The sequence below is a fragment of the Epinephelus moara genome, chromosome 11 (assembly GCF_006386435.1).
Source record: "Epinephelus moara isolate mb chromosome 11, YSFRI_EMoa_1.0, whole genome shotgun sequence".
In the NCBI taxonomy this organism is placed as follows: Eukaryota; Metazoa; Chordata; class Actinopteri; order Perciformes; family Serranidae; genus Epinephelus; species Epinephelus moara.
Window position 1 is genome coordinate 26,577,522 of NC_065516.1, and position 24,705 is coordinate 26,602,226.

Below are 24,705 nucleotides of genomic sequence, written 5' to 3' on the forward strand. Positions count from 1 at the left end.
CACACACACACACACACACACACACACACACACACACACACACACGGATCATTCTGTCCACAGGGAGTAAAAACATTCAATGGAGAGGCAATATACTTGTAAGAGACTCCCTCACATTAACAGATGATGCTACATTGACCTCAAGGCTGACGGGAGGTGATCTTTAACCTTTGGCTGTAAAAACTCAAACATACTTTATCTTCGAAGAACTTACCTTTTGGCCGTGACCTCACTTGCACACTAGGAAAAACAGACAAATCCAAAGGGTCAGGAGTCTGCAGATGACTGAATGCTTTTTGAATTGTGCTATGGGAACAAAGCTGATTTTTTTGGCTACCCATAGCAGGTATGTATAAAAGAAATACAGCAACTTTTTTCCGTGTATGTGGCCTGAAGAAAGACTTGATTTCTCATGATAGCCAAGGGATAAGGGAATAGTTTGACATTTTGGGAAATATTGCTTATTCATTTTCTTGCCAAGATAATAAGATTGATACCACTGATATGTATGTACATATGTATACTAAATAGATAGCCAGCAACCTGTTCATTTAGTTTGGCGTAAAGGCTGGAGACAGGGAAAAAAAATTAACCTGTCCAAAGGTAGCCAAATCTACCAGCATGCAGCCCCCAAGGAAAGCAGGTTAGCCTTGCCACCAATTTTTCCCAGGGGCCACTATGCAGAGTCTACGCAGTAGCCTACACATGTGGCCTGATTCAACGCAGAAATTTAAATCTTGCTTTTGAGCTGATTGGGAACTCGGGGGCAGGGCAAACGGGAGAAACACAACTGAGCATATTCAGTGGGTCACACACCCCGAAGAAAACCTGGAAGCTAGAAACTTTTTTGCCATTTCCACCAGGCAAACAGTTCCTTTGGACTGAAAAGGCGCCATCTTGGGGTCTGGTGTCGAGGTATTATTATACACCTATGTTAGGATGTGTAAAGATCAGATGTTCACACATTTTATCTTGTTTATTTTATGTGTTTGAAAGTCAGAGTGTAAAAATGACACTTAAGATCCATTTCCAAGAATTAGATTGCATATAACCCCACACAAAGTGTCTATTCCTTTAAAAATATTCAACACCCGTGTGTGCCACTGAGTAAACAACACTGTGCTGCCTTCTTGAACTTTTTCCATTTCACATCAAAGGTACTTTTGACTGAACTGTTATGACTTCTGTGATCATATTCCTGCTCTGATTCAGTCCACTGTGCTGACATGAAGGTGTCAGCAGTATGAGAACTCCCACCCACCAAAGTTTATTTGAGGTATTATATCAAAAAATGGCCTTGACATCCTGTCATGACCCACAGTTCTCCCTCACATTCCAGCAGCTGCTCACTCAGTGAAACACAAATGCCTTTATGGTTAATTGGAGGTGAAAAATGATACACGAGATTATTTTCCTTGACTTTTGCACATGATAAATAACATCTACACACAGGCCCAACCCTCCCAAAGGGGCTCTATTGTTACCATGGCAAGCCAATAACCACACATCACTATTTAATCTCAACATGTCATATAGCTGTGGTAAATATGACCAAATTGTTGCTGACACATTTTACATTTTGCTGGGTGAAGTGGGGGCTGCATAGTTGTGGGTGTCTACTGGTTACCCATTGTTGATGGCCAGGCACCTTGCCAGGCCAGTTATAGCATGGTGTAATAGGAAAAAGAAAGATTAATGGACCCTGGGGACCCGAGGACATTCTGTTTATTTTCTTAATTGCCTGAAGTTAGTGGCTGGGAGCGCAAGAGTCGGCAGGTGGCAAATGGGGTGAAAGTGAGAACTGAGAGACAGAGAATAACAGAGAGGAGCAGTGTGTGTGAAGTTAAAACCAATCAGTGCTAAAGTTAGATATTGTTTCAGACTACAAACTTCAGAGAGTGAGTAATAACTCTATGTTTCTGTGGTCTACCTACCCCTATACATTATGAAATGGTGCTCCAGTCAGATTTTCTTTCAGGTTGGTCAGGTACAAGATATTTCATTGTCTTAAATCTCTTAGACTTGCTGTGCTATAAATTGACGCACCTGTCATGTCAGTATGACGCACAGAAATCACTGACAAAGCAAAGGTATTTGACGAGTTGGGAATGAAGACAGGCTGCATATCTGTACCTTAAACATAAGGCTACAGCCAGCATTTGTTTAGCTAAGTTTTGCATAAAGACCATCAGAGAAACAGCTTGCTCCGTCCAAAAGAAACAAAATCCTCCTACCAGCACCTCTTTTACACCTCTAAAGCTCACTTACTATTAACATGTTACATCTTGTTTGTTTAATCCATACAAAAACTGAAGTGTAAAAACAAGGCTGCAGTGTTACAGTGGTAGTTGATGAGGTGGGTGTACTACAAGGTAGATGGTTAGGCTACCAAGGAGGATGTGAGTATATTCCTTTATTGCCTATATGGCTTTTTGGCTGACAGGTGGGTGTACTGTAAAGAGCTAGAAAAAGAGGAGAGTATACCCCATACACCTGTGTATACCTTCCACTACACTTCCTCACAGGAGGTTACGTGCTGGACTATTCTTGACTGGGAGCAGTCACTTCCTGAAGAAAGTCACATAGGCACACAATCCTCATAAAACCACAAGCTGACATTACAACAGTTGTTTTTCATTATTATTATTTATTAGTCGAAAAGATATAACATATGTAGAGAGCTTAAGAAGTGCTCATGGGCAGATTTTAAATCCTTGGGCAGGCTAGTTTTTAGTGTTTCCAGCCTTTGTGCTGAGCTAAGCGGCTGCTGGCTGTAGCCTAATTTTAACTCATAAATTCTCTAAGTCAACTTCTGGTCTGTTGTTGCTACATGACTTTAAAACTGCAGGAAAAAAAGCAGCAAATGAGATTGTTTCTGAACATGTCAGCATGCAGAAGAGCTGCTGTGTGACCCTCTGGTTCCTAACCCATGTCGCAATGGACTGAGCTACTGCTGCCCTACTGATACTAGATACTGGTGGTCACTATAGGCCTAGGCTTGAAGGTAGTGGTATGTAAAACTAGATAAAACTAGATCAACTATGGTACCTGTTGCACCATGCTTGAAAGGATGAATTTTCTCTCATATTTTGCCTTAAAGAGCTTCAAAGTGGTTGCACGCCATGTTGGCCTCAGTATTTTTTAAATCCAATAGTCACTCAAGTTGTTAAATTTACCAGAAAAGATAAACAACTGAAGCTCAGTCAAGATCTTGCAGTGAACAGACCAGAGAATATGTCACCCCCCTGTCCCTGAAACAAAGATGGTTGCAATCTGGTGATGTCACACTGACCTCAGTAATATGACAGTGGTGTCAATTTTCTAACCTAAATCTTGGCAAGACGAAAAATGAGTAAATTTCCCAAAATGTTGCACTACTATTTTTTGCCCTGACAGATTTATATACAGTCACAGTACTGCTGCAGGTGAACATAAAAATCATCATGAAGTAATTTAAACTCGATCATCATAAAATTTAAATAAATGGTGGAAACCCTGCTCTCTACCAGCTGTGGACTACCTCTCACAAACAGTATCTATTTCAAATTAGGGTCTGCTTTTCTGCACTGCCAAGGGACACACTGAGAAAACCTTTAAGAATACTTTGTGGAATATTTCTGAGGCTATTTCTGACCAGATCTAATTCTGTCATGTAAACACATGGGAATTACCTCGTTGGACACTTGGTCTTTCTGTAGAAATGCTTTCAGCACCGTCTTCCCACAACTGGACATCATACGATCCAAAGCCAGGCATGTTTCCATTAGGAACACAGAGACTCATGGCAGTATCATATCCGGGATACAGGATGTGACCAACGGAGGGGAACCAATGTCATTTGCAGACAGCTTACTAGAGCCACTGCAGCAGGCACCTGTGCTGGGAAAAGACGGTGGGGAAAGGGCTCTCCCACATGATTGGAACAATCCCAGGAACTAACCTTAAGGGATGGAAATCGGAAAGCTCCTTGTCTTTTCATCTAGGTGACTAAAAGAGGGAGAGAGGAAGTAAGGGAGTGTGAGAGGAGAAATACAGATAGAAAGAGAATGGAGGGAAATGAAAAGTGAAAGAAGGAAAGTAATTAAAAGCTAAGATGATTTAGGAGAGGAAAGAAAGCGATGGCATAGAGAGAGAAATAAATGGAGGGAAGCTGTATAAGAAATAGTTATGGTGGTTGTGGATTACCATGACAACTCCCGCTTTATCCTTAGTGTGTTTATGTTGTACTGCTCTCTGCTGGATCCAGGCACATGATTAAAAGTGTGCCAAGTCTCCTGAGGTATCAACAGTATTGGAATTACCATCATTTTCCATAAGCCCTGTGTACTTAGAGGGTCAGCTGCTTTCCCACTACTGGAAACTCTGCTGCTGTAAACGGGTTGGATATTGACAGGTGCGACTGGAAATTGCTGTTGTTTGAGAAAAAACATGTTCCTGCAAAAATGACCTTTGGCTTCGAACATCATGAAATAGACTCAACACATAAATGGCCAAAATAATGTTTCAGTATTGGCAAAGGATCAAAATTTCATACAGGAGATGTTTTCCTTAAAACAGCAGCAATATATTGCAGGACCTTGTGTTTAATGGTTATGATATAGGTGTATGTGTGGAAAACACATTAATCCATTCACTGAGAAGCTTAATAAATGTATCACAAATTTAGTGAAAGCTTTTTACAGACAGATTTTTGCTAGCGACATGGCTTTATGGAAGACAATGTCCATACAGCCACTTTTGTCGAGATTAAAATTTCTGAACAACGACTGCATGGATCACCATTAAATTTCGTACAGACATCCATGGTGTCTTTGGGGATCCCCTGCCTTTTCCTTTAGCTGTACTACGAGACATTTCCATTTGAGGTTTTACATGCCCAAAAGATGAATTGTTATTGCCTGGAACATCCTCAACTTTTATATCTAGCGCCATCATCAGGTCAAAATTTACATCTGCATAATCTTTTTTTTTTTATGTCAAAATACCTGCAAAACTAATGACCTCAGCTGTACTGTCTTTAGTGCTAAGCATGCTAACAGGGTCAAATGAGATAATGAACATGTTAATTAAAAGTATTTGTTTAACATCAGCATGCTGGCATCGATATTGTGAGCATGTTAGCTACTAAGTTTAGGATTTAGCTGTGTATTAGTAGCCTACAACTTCCCAGAGCCGCTAAAATGACTGTAGGCTCTCATGCTGCATTTTTATAGAATCAGGCAGATGGTAGATGGACAACATCTTCTTTATTAGATAAATGTATTTTGTTTTTATTATTTTATCCTTTTTTCTGGTAATGTTCAGTAATTGTCCAGATTGCCCGAGTTTTCTTCTTTTGTGACAGAGCTACATAATGTCCAGTTTAAAATTTCATTGCAGAGGATCGCAAAAAGTTAAAATACTTTCGGACAGAGATGCCGTCTAACGACAGCTGTCGGTACTCTCTGCAGGTCTCACCTAAATTAACTGTCCTGCTCTTGTCTACTAAAATGCTATCAGTTATCAGTAAAGCCCACAGGCTGATTTTTAAGCTATTTTCAACAGTTTTTGACCTGCAAATCTTCTTCCTTATTTTCAGTTTCCGTCAGAGAATGATCCCATTGCAGGCTCACCTACAAAAACTTGTTACAGCTTTCACTTCTTCTAGATCTTCATCTTTTAAAGTCTTCTTGGTGCAAAGTGTGAATAAAGTTCAACAGACATTTTGACAAAAGAAAGTTTAATTTCCCACTCCGCTTTGATGACCAGATAGTGCCCCTAGTACCAACAGATTTTCATCAGTACACAGTAGTTTCCTGCGTAAAATGCAAACACATATTGCTAATGGTGCCTATACCGATCACCATACAGTTGTAAGCTGCCCTGTTATGAGACTTGGACTAACACTTGCCATTTCTTGTCTTGTCTTTGTCAAAATGTGTCTGAAAAACAAAAGGCGTCACACAACATTGCAATTGTTGAACACTGAGGTGAGACACAACAGGTGGTGACAGGACCCACCTCAACTTGGACTCTGCTTTTCACAGATGCTTCTTGGTTTGCAGCCCTCACTGTAAAAGCCCCACTTCCTGCTGGTAAAGCCATCAGGACGTACTGGCCAGATTGTGAGGGGGCTGAGGTGGGGCAGAGAGAGAGAGAGAGAGAGAGAGAGAGAGAGAGAGAGAGAGAGAGAGAGAGAGAGAGAGAAGAAGGTAGAGATCAAGGAGAAAAGAAGACCTGGACTCATGGACATCCCTGGTGTTTCCAGATTGCAGGCCAGCCACTTCCATTTATCACCATGATGTTTGGAGCCTCAGTGTGGAAGTTTCTAGGTCGGCTGAAAATTATAATAGAGCTTGCAAATGAGTCCTTATATTTAAGGGCCTTTGTAAATGATATTTTTAATGTCTGTAATTAACCACAATTTAAAGGAATTATGCATGGATGGATGTTTAGCATGTTTGAGATGTTTTAGGTCCCTTACAATCCAGTTTTAAAAAGAGTTAAGTGGAATTTATCCCCCTTAACATTATCAAACGACATATGCAAATTGATATTGTGATATAAACGATAACAGAGACCTCTGTGAAGCCCACATATTGGAAAACATCCACTCTGCTGAAGTGTCCCTCAGCAAGACAGTGAAATGCTACCAGCTCCATGAGTGCTGCTTTGTAGCCAGGCCCAGCCTCTAAAATAGAAAACAGAATTTCCCTACAAAGATCAATAGAGGATGACACATTGTTTGCGTCCAAGAACAGAAAATGCAAGGTTGCTCTTACATGTGCAGTGCATCCAAATATCATTTACAACCTACAAATCAAGCGGCTGCCATGAAGGCTCGAAGCCACAAGGAAAGTATGGCTCTAAAGTGATATTTCAGCAGACAGTATTTCACATGAAGCGAGCCGTAAATGTCATCAATAACCAATGAGGCTTCACTTTGCCTGAGCAAGTGCCATATATAAAGACTGTCCATGGTTTTATTCTTCTTGGACATAGTGCAAGACATGTTAACAGTGCCCCGGTACCTGCCTTCATTGCGTCAGGGTTTGTTTTTATTTTTCCCCACTTAAAAAAAAAAGAAATTACAGATGCTGTCACCCACTTACTGGTAGTCCCGCTTGCTCTCATGGAAAATGTAAAAGGGGCCCAGCCTTGTTGAGGTCAGGCTGACATTGCCAGTGAGAGGTGGCCAAGTCACAAAACAGATGTTTACTGTTTTTCTAAGGATGATTTGTTCTCTGCTTCATATTGACTCGGCTCCAACTACAACCAAGGTCCCTTTAACAAAGCGTTGCATTAGAGCAGGCAGACGGGGGCACAATGCTTGATCCAGGTGTTTATGTTTCATTGTAAACGTCTTTTATTGTATGCATGCTTCATCAGTCCGTGGGTACTTTAAGTGAGTTTATGATTCCGACAGGTGTCTGGATTTATGCGCTCTCAAGCAGATGTGCAATAAAACGATGGGATGGATCACACATAGGAAAGTTGTGCCTGTGTGCACTCCCCTGGATGTGTCACCTTGTGTAGGCAGTGAGTAAGAACGAGTTTTAGGAAGCCTTTGAGTGTTTCTGTGTGTGTGTCAGAGCAGCCTGGACCTCTGAGCGTCTGCAGAGGCAGTCATGGACCCGGTAAAGGTCTCTCCACAGAAGCCATTAAGCAGTGCGTCTGCTGGAATAATGTGTTTGACTTGGCTGCGGGGCAGCAGCAGGTGCTGGGAGGACCGGCCTGGAGCTGCTGCTCACTGCCCGCTTTGATCTGCAGGCCAGGGACCAGTCTTCCCTCCTCTGTGTCTTTCCCTCCCATCCCATCTTTGACTTCCTCCTTCCTTGTCTTTGTTCCTCTCTGTCTCCCTCTCCTCTCTCAGTTTTTCTTACCGCTGTCATTACTTCCATTCGCTTTGTGTGACTCTTTTGCATCACCTGCTGCTCTTTTGACTCTTTCCTTTCTTGATTTTCCTTTTTTTCAGGTTTTCTATCTGCAGTCTTTTTCTTATTTTGCTTCTCCCCCGCTCCTCACTTTTTCTTCTCCCCATATCATAGCTGTCAAAAAGCTTAGTTGTACTCCAGCCACACATCTGCTAGACCTCAACGATACTACTGGGTGCAGAGCAATGAGTGCAAGTTAAAATTTATGCATTCAATGGATCATTTAAAGAGAGGAAGCGAAGGCTTGGAAGTTGCTATCAAGGAAAGTGAATAGTAGGTGTAAAACTGTTGTCTTTCCTCACCTTTAAACGGAATTTTTGACATTGCGTAAAATCGCTTATTGGCTTTGTTGCTGACAGTTAGATGAGAAAATCATGTTTGTGTGTAAAATGTAAAACTGTCCCTTTAAGATAATGTCTGTTCTTTAAAAGGGACACGCTTGTTTTAAGGGACTTTTCTCCACACACGTTTCTCTTGGTTTCTCAACATGCACTTTCTAAATAAAAGAGTGCAAAATCCAGACTGTTAAAGGGATACTTTACTGATTTACAACCAGCTTTGTGTCATAATAATGTGGGTATTATGTGTAAATGACTTGAGGTGAACTTCCCTCCATCTTACCCGCACCCAGATCTTCCTGCAGGGGACTTTTATTTTTGCTGGCTCTTGGGCTGTTGTTCGAACTACAGATAATACTTTTGCATAATAAGATCATTTTTGCATGCCTGCCACCACAGACACAAAGAACAGAAGCACCATACTGTTTTGTGTATTGTAAAAACAAAGGCTGAACATACTAGGATCAAACGATATAAGCAAGCAGTAGGCCTACTGATCAAATATAAACCAAGATTCTGACACTGTGGTGCATATTTCTCACCTGAAATGTCATTGGAATCATATTTTAGCTTGAGGAAAAAATAGGGAGTGCTGCACTGGGTTTAAGGCTCTGTGTAGTTAGTTGTAAAAAAATAAATAAATCAGGTGCTCTTCAAGGATGGGACAAAGAGTTACTTAAAGATAAAAAAGCAACGACTGGCCAGCTCACTCAGTGTTAAAGTCATGGTATAGGCAGGCAGTCCAAAAATGCATCCAAGGCTTTATTAATACATGGATAACCAACGCATTTCGACTAGAGAGTCTTCATCAGGGTGTAAAATGCATTGGAAACAGGTGTGCAATTTAAGAACTCATGTGAGGGTCTCTGGTCACCAAGCACCAATTTCAAAAGTATTTGCATCTTTTTGCTGCACAGCCCAATTTTATGAGACAGGCAAAACCACACTGAGCACAAACAAGATGTCATGACACCCAGTGCTTAACATGGGCATGCAGTAGTTGAGTCATAATTTTAGCTCTGGACTCCCTTCCTCCGTGTCTTTCTCTCTCGGCCTCAAGGTAAAGCCATTACGCATGAAACGAAGCAGCAGCAGTAGCAAAAGCAGCAGCCTACTTGGGTTCAGAGAGACAGGGGAGGGAAACGATGAAAAGCAAAGCCCAGGGCTGTCCCGGGGCCCTGAAAGAGAGTTGCCTTTATTGAAGGAGCCCACTCCCATGCATTCCTCTGCCAAGAGCCCGGGCCTCCCTGGAGAAAGCCGGGATCAGAGGCTGACTCACATTCAGATGGGGGGTTCACGGGCTGGAGCTGCTACAATCACACACGGACATAAAACTCACATCTACACAGAGGCACAAACAAGTATGCACCTTGTTCCTCCATCTCCCGTCTGCCTCATTGTTCTGTCAGTCAGGATGGGTTTTGAGCTGTGATCCACTGCAGGGATTCTCTACTTCCTGAATGGGTAACACACACGCAGGCTTGTAAAGCACAACTGATTGATTTATTGAGTTTCAGGGGCTGAGGCAGGTGGGATATTAGATGCTCCTTGGAGATCTCATCGTGAGATCATTCAGCGAGAGCAAAGGGCTTGCTCTGAGAACAACAGGGGAGAAATTCCGCTGTCTCGAGTCCAACCAATAATGGGACAAAAGTATTTTTTTTAAGGAGTGGTATGCTTAGTTAGCTTTGTGAAATGTTCACTACTTGGGGAGCCTGTCTTTTTCTTCCATCACACTTTGGTTTAACCTCCCAAAGAAGTTCAGGGATAATCCTGTTTTTAAGATGTCTATCATTTATCATGAGCTGGGAGGAATTCAAAAAGCATCTGTCTATACAGGAAGACAGGAGAATCCTACTGTCACATTTTTCTTTATGTGGTTTATATGACCATCAATCATTTCACAATCTATGATGTGTGTAATTAGATCTTAAGTACCTTGAAATCTCTTATACCAGCTATTTAAAAAGGATGGATGAAAGTGGCACATTTTTCATTGTAAATGTATTTGAAAGACTATCTCTTGGTATTGACTTCCATTTCTTTATATAGGTTAAAGGCAACAGACAGTAAACTAGGGCCTGATCAGTACTGTGGCTGCAAACATCTTGTCCAAATCTGGAAACCACCTGTCCAGTAAGAATGGTGTCTGATTTTATTGACTATTTGAACTTTTACAGCTATATCAGTTTTATAGTGTTCCTAAAGTTGCAGGAACTGAAAATATTCCTTTGGAAAAGCCCTGTGGGTATGGCTGAAGTTCTCACAAAGTTACATTCAAAAGCACACACTGAACACTAAACTCATGAACAACATACTTGGATATTCAATTTTTCAAAGATTGTCTTTTAGACATCTCTGTTACTTCAATCACCAAGGCCTTGAATCATTCTTTATACTGCCTACCTTTCTCCTCTCTGTTCCATGACTTATTTCCGTAAATCAATACCAGGACAATGAGTTATAAATAACTGATCAAAAAGACTCAGAGCAAATGGTTTTCTCATGACCAGTAGATCTAAATCATACCCCTTTATTTCATAACAGGAACATTTCAAGGGAGGAAGATGTAAATCTAGAGTGCAATGAGCTGGCAGGAAGTTCAGTAATGGAGTCAAATAAATTGACTGAAGTGAAATCTCATGAGCTTGTTTGAACGGGAAATCCATTGAGCTGATTATCTAACATGACGATAATAAATATTTTTGTATTCACAATGGACCATATGACTACTTGTGCGTGGAAGGGGTCACTTGTAGTGACAAACTCGCAAAGACTTATTGCACGTCTTTGCAGTTTGCCTCAGATCTATGAAGCTCAATGTTTTTGTTTTGTGGCACCAAACTTTACTGTTTTGGTTCACTCTCACCCACAGACTGTATAAAATATTGGACATAGCTGTAAACAGGTGAGTTATATAAAAAAAATGCCATTTGTCATGGATGTTGAAATTAGCTACAGAGACCAAAACGTTATTTTGTACCAGGCTGTAAATGTTTATTTCTGCTGTAAAGTTGGGCATTTCAGCATGGTTGTCAATGGGAATTGACTCGCTTCTAGAGCCAGCTTCAAGTGGCCAATAAATGAACGCAGTTTTTGGCACTTCCTCATTGGCTTAATTTTTCAGCCGCAGTGGTTGCTGCTTTCTCACCGCTCTCATAAGCCCCTTTTACACTGCCAGATTTTCCGCGAATGTTGGGCCATTTTGCTGGCAAGCTGCGAGCGTTTAGACACACAGAGCCGGATTGGCGAGTTGATCCGAGGTGCCCAATTTTCCGCCTCGTAGGGTAGACATATTGACGGAACCCTTTTAGTTTAAAAAGGCCGAAGCGGCCTTCCGCAGCGGGAGGGGCTGTTGAAGACTTGTGGGAGGAGCTGTTGATGATGCCGCACGTGCGAGCCACTGGCGGTGGATAAACAGGAAACAGCTGATAGCAGGAATTAGCGAGCAGCTAGTAGCAAGAGGGAAACACAAACCTGACAGACACTGTAAAGATGAGCAACTGAGGAGACAAGGAATTGCGCGCCCTCCTTGTCCTCGCAATCGAAGAGGCTATTAACCGTCAGATGATGGGAAAGGTGAAGAACGGGTTGACTTACGAGAGAATCGCCGAAGGACTGACCAGCCACGGCTTCCCTCCCATGTCACTGGTTACGTCACACGCTGAGCTACATGTTTTGTTACTTGCTCACGCCCCCCATTGCCTCGAAAAAGGCACATTCTGTATAAACAACAGTAGGTAGGCGGAAATTTGCCGCACTCCCCGATTTTGTTTTTATACTGCCAATGCTGAAAAAAGACTGATTAGGCTTTCCTACAAATTTGCACATTTCTATCTAAAAAGGGCTAAAGTGACACCTTGGGCAGCTTTTTTCAGTCAAACAAGGCCCTAGCCCCGTGCATGCTTCCTGCCCAGCACCAAAATTGGCTAATGTTACTAGCTTGTAAACACTGTCGCACATATATTCGGAGCAGGAGTTGGTGGGGACCAAAAACAGAGCAAAAAGAAAGTTAGTATTAGACTTACATTCGTTGGGTGGACAGAGATGGGACTCCAAATTAATGCTAACATTGTGTCATATCTGCTCAATGAGTAGATAGGAAACTATGTTTGCTAACAAGTTAGCCATCAACTGAAAAAGATGAGATTATGACAGTTTTGGGTTACTTGTTTCTGCTGGTGGCCAAAAGTCAGTTCTTGCAGGTTTACCTACATTTTTAAGTTTAACTTTTATCATGAGACTGAGATTTGGATACTGTCAGAAATTCTGTTCTATTGTTTTAGGGTTTTAAGCATCATCTCGCAACAAAAAGATAACATCAGGAAAATACCTGCCTGGTACTAAAAACAGGGAAAATCAAAGCCATTGAGAAGGTATGTGGTTGGCAGTGAAGCCAGACATTCCTCCACAGTCCAGGAATCTAGACGACAACAAGCTTTGTTGCTGCTGGTGGCCGCTGGCCGATGACAGCCTGTTCTCCGCGTCCTCTGTGGGTATTGTTTGCCCTGTGATTGACTGAGGAAGGTGTTTGTTGTTGCTGGACTCTTATCTGTGTTTCTTGGACCTGGCAAGAACACTGAGCTGTTGTATTAGCAAGGCTGTCTGATGAAACTGAACAGACGCAAAACATCACGCACAGTTCAGCTAATTAGACCTCAGGGTCTCTATTGCATAAAAGACGGCAACGGAGTGTGTGTCTCTTAAAGAGAGATAACCTGATCAAGAAATGTGCTTAAGAAACTCACTCTGTTCACTGTACAGAATAAAATCTGACATGTTACGTGTCAGGCTTCACCAGGCAGCATATCAGTGCTTGTTAATAAGGGAGTGCTGGCATTTATAGTGAAAGGTGGGATGTTTAATTTCCATCTCTTTTCTTTCCAATGATTGCTTTTATATGCCACCCAGTGCTCATTTTCGAAGCTGCCAGAGTCTGAGACTATCCAGCATGCCTTGCAACTTTCCCTCAGAGAAATATCAATTTCTTAATTTGTTTTACTGCAGCTTTGAGAGCTCTCCCTCTCTTATTTAGCGATCCACTGGGTGAACGTTTGCCATTGCCAAAGAATTCATATTGCCACCTGCATTACCATCCGCCTAGGACCCATCACCAGCTCCCTGGGGTGGTTTTATGCCGGGTTATTAACTTGGAAGCGCGGCGCTTTTGTTCATTGGCATTTTCATTTTGGACCCCTTAGTAATTGAGTAACAGGGGCCCATCACGGAGCACAAAAGAAAGAGAGTGAGCATGCAGAGGCTGAAAATTCTCATAAGCTGTCAGGAAAGCGGGGATGAATGAATACCTCCTCGCTTTCTATTGTTCCAACACAAAACAGTGAAACTGTGTTTCTGTTAGACCTGCTTTTTCTCATCAGTCGACTGTAATGAAAGGCGATCATGCCAAAAAGAAAATGTTTAGTGACGCCAAGTTTGCTGTCAGCTTTGTCAGAACTGTAACAGTTCTCTGAGGTCATGTGTATTTTATTTGTGTCTTCAAGGAAATTTAAGCTCCACTGGTATTTTATTAGTTTCCAAACAGTACGGCAGTAAAGGAGAGTGAATAGACATTTAAATATCAAACCATACACACGCTGTGTTTGACCTAACACTCGTAAATGTGGACATTTTACCTTTTATCCTGATAAAGAAGCCAAAGACAAGAATCCACACCTTTGCAAATTTGATAACCCAAATTGCTTTTGTCAGGATGTTTGCAAAACTGTGGACAAAGCTGAGGGGATAGAAACATGGATGGAACTGGGTACATATACAGTATCCTCTAATGACGATTACCTATGAGTTAATGAAGCTTTAAAGGTTCAGTGTGTAGGATTTAGGGGAATATAGGTATGTTTTCCTTAGTGTATAATCACCTGAAAATGAGAATGAGAGTGTGTTTGTCCACCATGTTGCACTGCCATGTTTCTACTGTAGCCCAGAATGGACAAACAATTCGATTCGAGATAGGGTCCTTTGCTTTTTAACGTCAGCAACAGCCCCTCTGTGCTGTTACGTAAAACTGCTGAATTCAGTGTTTTTACCAGTTTAAATCATGATGTACGTTTGGGTGAAGAATTCCCTCTGTCTCCTCTGACCGCAGCTGTCTCACGTCATCCTCCCGTTCAGTGTGCACTCAATATAAACTGCCCGGATGCGTGAGACACACTGAATACTGCCATAAATAAGGAGGAAGTGTCTGAGGGCCATGTCATCCCATCTGATCTAATCCTCTAAACACACTGACTGACCCGATGAGTTCTTGCCTATGTAAGTAGGCAGGTAAGTAGTTTTTTTTGCCCTTGGGAACAAGGAGGCTAATTATTGGCTGTTGAATTTAGTTTGTCTTTTATGCATTGTACTGGCACGTTGCCAGGATTGTGTGCCACGTCACCATTCCAAAATTTCATTCATTTGCCTTTGCTGTAACCCCTGCCTGTATTCATTGTTCAAAACAAATTCTTAACTATATAATCCGGACTCTGCCCGTGTTTGTCCATAACTGAGGCCAGTGAGTGGGATTCAAGTTGAGCGAGCCAAAAGCAAATTGTTTTCAGTTTGCTCTGGAGAGGAAGAGACCTTTGTGGATAATTTGGCTCCTGGTAAAAACCTCCTGAACAATGAACATGGGAGAAGTTTCAGCTGGTTGCAATCTCACCACTAGACGCCACTTAACTCTACACACTGCTCTTATAAGCTTATAATATTCATATGCATGTTTTTAGTGTCAAATATAGTTTTATTTACATATTAAGATTTGGTCACCGTCACAAGCAGGTGTTGGAATAACTTAAATATGCCCAAATTTAGTGCTGAGTAGTGTTGTGGATTGATTAAACTGAGCTTGTTGTCCTGTTATTCAAGCTAAGCTTCAAAAGTTCTCTAAATGCTCTCAAACCAGCATGAATTACTAAAATCAGATCCTGATTTTCTTTAGGTTTCTTAATTATACGGAGCCTGCACATTTCATTCCTGTGTTACACTTCATTCTTTTCCAGCGGATGCGGAAAGCTCTTTTTCAGACGGAGCATCAGATTGCATTAACCAACAAACCTGTTATCTCTGTCTGTTGCCCAGTGGAGCTCCAGCTGGGTGCTGCTGTTTCCTTTACCATTTGTGTTGGCACAGAGAACGGCAGCTCCATGGCCCGAGAGCACTGCTCTCCCTTCAAAACAGGAAGAGCACGCTGCTCTCTGATGCACACAGGAGACAAAAAACAAACCGACGAGGGTCCAGAGGCTTGAGGCAGCAGGCTGAGGAGGATGATAACAGGAGATTTCAGCTGGTGCCCAACCCCTCTCTGCACATGGAGTCATCTTACTGGTTGATGTAGAGGGAAAGTTTCTATGCCAGCAGCCTGAATACAGGGGATGCTTAACAGTTTGACAGATATCCATCCAGATAAACCAGATTCACTCCAAGAATGTAAAAAAAAATCTCTCTAATGTTGCAGTTGTGCTTTTTCTGTTTCCAACTGAACAGTGCACTGATAGGGCTGCTGATCAGTACCAGTCTCTCAACAATTACTTGACCAGGTGCTGAGATTTCTGGCATTACTTACTTTTCAGCCTGCACTTTAACTTAGAAACAAAATTCCTCTGAATGTCGAAACCTGTTGTTGTTGCAAACCCTCACTTACAAACAGGCGTTGATCTAAATCCCAGATTGCCTAATGTAGATTTAGCTTGGCCGAGCGCATGTTATTATAGACAGCGATGGTCTTGTAGTGCAACTGGAGATGGTGGAGAGTTACTTTGACCTGGGAACTTTCCCACATTGCCTCAGCCTGGTTGTTAGGTGGGTATTTTCTGGTTTTGTGGATTTAAACCAGCAAAGAGCAGGCCTGGTAACAACCAGAGAAATGTCTAGATCTACATGTGCACCTATTTTCTAGTGTTAAATCTTGGAGGAACCACTTTTACATGTTCCCGGGCTTACTTACAAATGAGGCCACAAATTCTGCTGAATTGTTTTCTAAATCTGATGTCACACAGCAGTGTCATAACCCATTCTAACAGGTATAAATCCCGCACTTATCAGGCCCAACAAGAACTTGCTTTGAGCTTATGACTCTGCTCATGAATAGCTAACACCCATATGATTTTAAGGATGACCTTTCGTGTATTCCTGTTTTTCTTTCTTTCCAATGACACCAAAAAAATAAACAAGGGCAGATGAAAAGGTGCCTTGCTGGCAGAGGTGGGTCACGTTTCCGTATTGTCGCTCCTCGTTAGTTGATGATGGGCTGTCTCCAAGCTGGACAGCTGCAGTCACCGAGGCGGAGGGACGGCATGTGCACCAACACACACACATGCAGACATGCATCTGCTGGCATGTCTGTGCCCTCTCTGATCTCTGACGCCAGCCATCATTGACTCTCACACACACACACATGTAGACACAGACACAGGCAGAGCGAACAGAGGCTGGTTTTGCACGAGAGCACGGGCGACAGGTCACTGCTAGCCAAATGGAAAAAAGCTGCAGCTTCCGTGAAAGGGGATAGAGCTGAGTTTACTTCAGCTGTGGTGTCACACCGTGGAGGGACTGCACTGCTGGCTTGTTTTCTTTTATTCTCATTTCTCTTATAGAAACTCTGTTTTACTTCAGCTGATGGTGAAGTCCAAACCTGCTTCTTCATGAGACAGCTGAGGTGTCGGGGCAGTTTAAAGGAGTGTGCAGTTGGGACGTGAAGGGGGTTTCCAAAATACTTGTTCTATTACATTGTGCGAGATGAACTGTGTTCTCAGCCATGCCAGGAATGTGCCCAGTGTGCCCACCCATCCATTAACCTGCCCAATGACCCACCATTGTCTCGAGCAAAAACAAAACACTTCATTAAAAGTGCTGCAAGTCTAACATTGACTTCACTTCTCTGCTTCAAGGTCAAGACCCACACAGATGATTTAACTTCCTTTCTAATTTATGTTACAACTTTAATATATTATTGTGTTTACTTATAACTGTCATAAATAATTTAAAGGAACAGTGTGTACGATTTGGGGGGATTTAGTGGCGTCTAGCGGTGAGGATTGCAGATTGCAAGCAGCTGAAACTCGGCCTGGAGTATTTTTTGCTTGCTCTAGTTTGTTTTCTCCAAAACAAATGATTCAGGTGATTAAAACGGGTAAAAACACTAAATAAAACAGTTTCACGTTACAAATTAGTGTTTCTCAGATGCTGTTGGGCACATATCAGACAGCACCTGCTAATGTGTGCTCACCTTTTCAGACGTTCAGGAGGTTTTTACCAGGAGCCAAAATATCCAAAGAACTCTCCTCCTTCCCAAAATAAGTGAACTCGTGATATAAACCGGTAAAAACATTGAGTAATACAGCGTCACATGAAAAATTATTGTTTCTCAGATGCTGTTTGGCATATTGGAGACAGGCGGCTAACCCAGCACCTGCTAATGCGTGCTCAACTTTTTTCTCTGATATCTTTAAAAGGAGATTATATCCACTGTAGCATCTACCTCTGTGTTCAGTTCAATTAACAGAGTGAAAAGGCAAACCAGAAATGAACTCTTGGAGTTTTAGTTAATCATACTGTGCATTTTAAGCACTCCTTTTTCCTGATTACATGACCAGAAAGAAATTAAAACCAGAAGACCAAAATCAGATTTTTTTCTCTGTTTAAACAGCAACAAAAATATTGGATTTATGACTCATTCAAATCAGATTTGAGGTGGCAAAGCAAACAAAAAACAGCTGCTGCTGATCATTCAAACTGGTTTCAGCAAAGGCTTTTCATAATGCAAGTTACTTCATAGACAGTTGGTTTACTTGAAGTTAATGTCAGAGGTCAAATGTTCCAAACACGGGCAAGTTGCTGAGGGATGATTTGTTCTGGAAGCAGTTTTGTTTAAGCTCGTTTCTACAACACTTGACCTGTGCTTTAAACACACCTGCTCAGAAGGGCTTTTCTAACATTTAATGATCTTGCTTTCAGTGCTTAGAATATCTCGCCTTGGTGCCAAACACCAGGTTCCTTTCAACTCGGGGCTGACGCAAATTTATCATCAGCACCCTTCAGGCAGGCATCCATTAAAAATCTTGAAATGTTGAAAACTTCACGGCCAAGGAACAATCGAATGATTGCTTGTTTAAAAATGACATATTCCAGACCTTTTAGGTGCTGTGAAAATTCCATGTGCTAAAGAGAGAAACTTGTGAGTCTGATGGCCTGTGAAATGCCACACTGTTAATCACACTTTCATATTTATGATTTGGAAAATGTTGAGTCTTGTGCAGACGCAGAACCTCTACGCTTCACACCAAGCGCCAACTTCATCGATCAAAGCCAAGAGTTTGTTTTGCAGAACAGATGTCCACGTCCGTAACAAACACAAGCGCGTAATAAGAGAGGTTTGTTCACTCACACCCTCGCAAACGTCCACTGATTAGAGGGGTGAGAACTTGGTCAAGTCCTTCTTCTTTTCGCTGTACTGGGTGCTGAGTTGTCCTACAGCTTTGGCGTGCTCCTCATCCACCTCCTCCTTTAATCTCTGCTGCTCCTTCAGAAACTCTGCCCACTCATCTTTCAAACGCTCGATGTTCCCCTGCAGCTGGGTGTTCTGGAGGGACACAAGGAGACAACTTTGTACAACTTTAGCTGTCACCGCCTCTTAAATTCATACAGCACATCAGAGAGGACACAACATCAGAAGAACCTGTACAATCTGCAATCTGATCTGTCTTTTCAAGGCTATGATATTGTCCACCTGCACACCATCAGTCCTTTTGCTTTAACTTGGTTTTACCTGCTGTGCCTCTAGCTCCCTCTGCTGGACTCTCTCTGCCATGTGATTAGCAGCTTCCACTGTGGGAGAAGAGCAAAAAAATATTCTTAATATCCAAATTCAACATTGCCATTTACGCTAACACAAAACAGATGAGAAAAAGAAATACATTAAGATTGCAGCTGTTCATTGAAGTAGGCTTCTTGTGTCATCATGCCATCATTGGGATTCAAAATACAGTACAATTACATATAACACAGGACCTCATGCAGGAAGTGATAGACAATTTTTCTCTTGTTTTTTGTTAGAATCCATGATTTGTTCTTATTTCTGTTAGTTCCAATTAATTTCTAGAATTCACCAATGTTTTCTCTTTTTGCTCTTCTCTTAGATGAGAGAACATTTTTACAAGTTGTCGAGAGCACTCTTACTACATCTCGTTTTCACATATTCTTTGTCCAGTGCAATGAAACACATCTTAAAACTGTGGAACATGAACAAAAAATGCATGAATTTCAAACAATAAGATTTAGATTATTAAATGTTTCATACAATTAGCAACTATTTTGATAATTGTTCAATTTATTTTTCATGCAAGAACATTTCATGAGGGCTATCTGCTTCTCCTTGTAGTTGTCCTAATTATATTATTAAATTGATTTAAACTTTTCTGCATCAAGTACTTTTACTTTTAATACTTTAATACATTTCCCTGATTGCACTTTACATACTTTTACTTAAGTAACAATGCAGGACATTTAATAGTAACAGAGTATTTTCAAAGTGTGGTATTGGTACTTTTACTTATGTTAAGAATCCGAATACTTCTTCAACCACTGTGACTGACAGCATTTACAGCATCGCAAAAGTTTTGCCATCGCTGTGTTTTAGGTTTTCCTGTAATGGCAGTACTGACACTTTGGAAAATCATGTTTACTTTTTTAAGTTATAGTACGTTGTTTTCACTACTGCAGAAGTTCTTCTTCCTCTTACACCTTTTTTGGTGGATTCTTGGGCGTGTGCCAGCGTCTTGGCACACGGCACAACACCTGCTTCTATACATTGTTTAGGATGCGTGATCTTTGCTAAATGGTTACTCATAATCAAATGGGATTAATCATTCAGCACACCTGGGTTATGGCAAATTTGGATGGTTAACACTGATTGGTGCATCCTCTCACAGAAAATTAAGAGAAAATATGAAAGAAATTTCAGAGAATGTTGCTGCATGAGGTTCATAGTGCGTTCTGGGAGACTTCTGTTGTAAGTGTACATACGTACATTGTGGCTGAATATGCCTCTGCATTAGCACTAGACAAGACATCAGCACATTGTTTTGATAACAGCAAAGACTGACTCTAAACTGACCAACACAAAATAAAATATCAAAACTTTTTTCTACAGACGTGCCAACAAATCGTAGTGTCTGATGAGATGTCAAGTCAAGCATGAGATGACACAATCTTAGCACAATTTCCAAAGCCTTCAGTGTGAATTAGAGAGTAGAGACTTACACCGCTTCACAACATCAGACAGCATACTTCCTAAATCTGCGGGCAGCATCTGTTCATTTGTTTCCAGAACCACTTTGTTGAGGTTCTCCAGAAGTCTGCTCTCCCTGTGTCCACGTTTTTCCTAAACAGCAGCAGAGGAAAGCTCAGTGTTGTCACAAACACATACTACACAGTACACTGAAAACAGAATACTTCTTAAGTCCTTTACTCTATCACTGAGTCTTAGCATGCTGCTTCTATTAAAATAAGTGAGAAAAATTACAAACAAATGACTTGAAAACATTTTCTGGCACTGACTTTACAAGAACAAGAGAAAACACTCTTGTTACAGTATATGGATCACTCCATCAGAGTTGTTACTTGCTTTGGTGATATTTCTGAACAAGTATATTTGCACTAAAAACATCAGATTCTCTTATGTAATGAGATTCTATTCTAATTCTATTTATAGCACACATTCTGATTTTGGTTGATGGCATGAAAGTGATGGCACAGGATTCGGTGTGACATGCAGATTGTTATGTCATCATCACAACTGTAAGTAATTTTACATTTTTTTTTAAATGGTGCAGCCTTTTAGAGGAACACACATCTGTAATGCTCATGACAAGTACCTCAAACTCTCTCACAAAGTAGCGGATCTCTGCGTTAACGACTGGTCTGTGGTCTAACAGTCGGGACTGGATATCGCCCACATCTGCAGCAACAAACAGCTCATATTAAATTCAGTTTAAACATGAAGAACACACAGGATACAACATTTTTACATTATCGTGTTTTATAACAAGCACACCTTAATGGACTATAAAAAGCATAAAAACACATGAAGATCCTAATATCTACGATACTGCGAATGACATAAAATGATCATTTGAATAGCCTCTTATCTACAACCACAATTCCAAAAAAAAGCTGGGATAGTGTTTTTGACCTATCTTCAATTGAATACAGTCCCAAGACGAGATATTTAATGTTCAAACTGATAAACTTTGATGTTTTTTGGAGATATACACTTATTCTGAATTTGATGCCTGCAACACATTCCAAAAATTGCGGGACAGGGGCATGTTTACTACTGTGTTACATCACCTTTTCTTTTAATAGCACTCTACAACTTCAGCTGCTCAACAGTCCAGAGTCCTTGTTTTTGTATATTGCGCTTTATAATGCGCCAAACATTTTCAATAGGAGACAAGTCTGGACTGCATGTAGGTTAGTCTAGTACCTGCACTCTTTTACTGTGAAGCCACGTTGTTGTAACAGTAACACGCTCAGAATATGTCTCACTGTCTTGCTGGAATGAGCGGGGACGTCCCTCAAAAAGACGTCGTCTGGATGGCAGCATATGTTGCTCCAAAACCTGTATGTACCTTTCAGCATTAACAGAGCCTTCACAAATGTGTAGGTTACCCATGATGCCATGGGCACTAACACATCTCCATACCATCACAGGTGCTGGCTTTTGAACTTTGCGCTGGTGACAATTTAGATGGTCCTTTTCCTCCTTAGTCTGGAGGACACAACATCCACAATTTCCAAAAACAATTTGAAATGTGGACTCGTCAGACCACAGCACACTTTTCCACTTTGTGTCAGTCCATCTCAGATGAGCTCAGGCCCACAGAAGTCAGCAGCATTTCCAGATGTTGTTGATATATGGCTTTCACTTTGCATGGTGGACTCTTAACTTGCATTTGTACATGTAGTGACGAACTGTGTTTACCGACAAAGTTCCCAAGTGTTCCTGAGCCCATGCTTGTGCCTATGCTTTGTACAATCATGTTTGGTATTTGATGCAGTGCAACCTGAGGGGTTGAAGGTCAAGTCAAGTCAAATTTATTTATAAAGCACACTGAAAAACAACCGAAGTTGACCAAAGTGTTGTACAGTTAAAAATGGATAAAAGAGACACAAGTGAAGTAAAATAATAAACAGAACAAAAACAGCAACCAACATAGATCAAGGCACAAATAAACACAAAGGCAACATCAGGAGGACTCAAAAGCTTTAGTGAAAAAGGAACATTTTTAGCCTTGATTTTAAAAGAGTCGATGGAGGGGGCAAGTCTGACAGAGGGGGGAATGCTGTTCCAGAGCCTGGGGGCTGCGACTGCAAAGCACGGTCACCCCTGAATTTAAAATAAGTGCGTGGAACAGTTGAAAGCCCTAGGTCAGCCGACCTGAGGGTCTGGAGGTGGAGTATGGGGTTAAAGGTTCTGCTCGGTTTTTCACAGTGATAATCCTTACTTACTTACAGACCCAGTCCTGATACTTTACTCTGTTACCAATCAACCTTTTTACCAGTGGAATGTTCCAAACAGGTGTTTTGTTTTTTCTTGGAAAATTTCACAGCTTTCCCAGTGTTTTGTTGCCCATGTACCAACTTTTTTTGGAGAGTGTTGCAGGCATCAAATTCAGAATAAGTGCAACGTTATATTTACAAAAAACAATAGTTCATTAGTTTGAACATTAAATATCTTGTCCTTTGTGCGGTATTGGATTGGATAAGAAGGATTTGCAAATCATGGCATTCTGTTTTTTATTTACGTTTTACACAGCGTCCCAACTTTTATGGAATTGGGGTTGTAGCCTATCTGTAAGTTATCTTATCAGCTAAAAAGTGAACGGAGCTAAAAAGGCAAACAACATGCCAACATGATGACAATGAAAATTATTATTGTCCTGTGGATTTCACTCACCTTTGGCAATCTTGTCCATCCTTACAAACTCTGCTGACGCGTTAATTTTAGTAGTTAAATCACAGTTGTGTCTCCTGTAGAGCAGCTAGCTCATCCAGCTAAGTGCTAATCACTTGCTACAGTAGATGTTCCAAATGTTAAGCTAACTGGCAGCTAGCGGTGAAAGCGGAAGCGCCACTTTGCAGAGCTAAGCCGTCAGTCATTAACGTGGCCTATATTTTAATTATATAGCAATACATGACAGCTACAATGTGAAAAACCTGCAACAGTCTTGTGCTAATTGCAGTCAGGTGGATGGAAGTCAGCTGACTGCGATGTAAATATTGACTACTACTTCCGGGTACGAGGCCGTGGACTGAACCAAATGGCTGAGAGAGGGGTGTCATATTTAGCTTAGCAAGAAGCCTCACGCGGTTTGAGCGGTTTAACAAGTCCACCTGATTCAAGGTAAGTCACAATAATGTGCCTTTTAATATCGTTGGTTTAAATGTCTGCAGGCTTGTGTGTGAGAGAAAGAGGTGTAGTGGCCCGAGGTTCTGCATCACTGAGGACAGCAGATGTCAGTGTTGCTCTGTGGTGGAACAAAACCACATCCAAATCTACCTTTTAAACTCATCCCCACACATTACTTATATATTCAAAATGCAATAATTCCTCGAATAATATAGGAATGTGTCTCTATAAATATACAGGAGTGTATATTATACACTTTTTTAAACTTAAAACCAAATATAATTGCAAAGTCAGTTTGCACTCTTTCCACAACTGGTCCATTTATATCATAGTGGGCCTACCACTTTGTATTAGGTAAATACAGTGTAGGGATAACTGTGGGGTTGCCAGGTTGTGCAAAATCCCTGTAGCTGGTGTTTATCTCCCTCCAGAAGGACATTTGCTTTATGTTTTAGTTATTTTGTTCATTAGTTAGACTCTGTAATGGGCCGCTATACCTGCAGAGTATCTCAACCAAATTCCATTATGTTTAACAACTCTTGACATCTATAATTTTAGATTTGCTTATTAGAAATGGTGAAACCCACACCACTTAAAACTGCATTATTAATAAGTAGAAAGTATAAACACCAGCCACAGGATGGTTCACAACCTGGCAACCCCAAAGTAGATATTATTAATGTGTTACAACTCATAAGTAAAGCATTAGTTGATGATTTATTAAGCACTATAAAGGCATTTGTTTTTTATAAACCTATGATAAGTAACTAGTAAGTAACTAGAGTGTCCACAGTTACACAGTGTCATGTATTTAGTATTTGATATTGAGTATTTACTAAGCTTATCATATGTAGCCTACAGTGCACACAGGAAACAGTAATATAATGCTATGATAATAGGGGTAGAATACTAGAAATCCATTACACCTCTTTGTTCCTTAAGGAATAATAAAGGAATTATTGTATGTAGTGATATACCAAGACGTGTTATAACCTTACGTCTAAAAATTTAACAAGCATACTAAAGTCATTGTATGAGCACAGAGAAG

The 24,705-nt window shown here is 41.1% G+C and overlaps 1 protein-coding gene across 1 annotated transcript; it reads right to left on the minus strand.

The window, feature by feature from the left end:
- Positions 1 to 17,791: 17,791 nt before the first annotated feature.
- On the minus strand, positions 17,792 to 23,536 carry bloc1s5 (biogenesis of lysosomal organelles complex-1, subunit 5, muted). Its single transcript, XM_050057223.1, has 5 exons — positions 23,205 to 23,536; positions 21,121 to 21,203; positions 20,507 to 20,627; positions 19,014 to 19,072; positions 17,792 to 18,827 (listed from the first exon to the last, which is right to left on the minus strand). The coding sequence occupies exons 1-5, from the start codon at positions 23,221 to 23,223 to the stop codon at positions 18,654 to 18,656; spliced, it is 456 nt and encodes a 151-aa protein (XP_049913180.1). The 5' UTR covers positions 23,224 to 23,536; the 3' UTR covers positions 17,792 to 18,653.
- Positions 23,537 to 24,705: the final 1,169 nt, after the last annotated feature.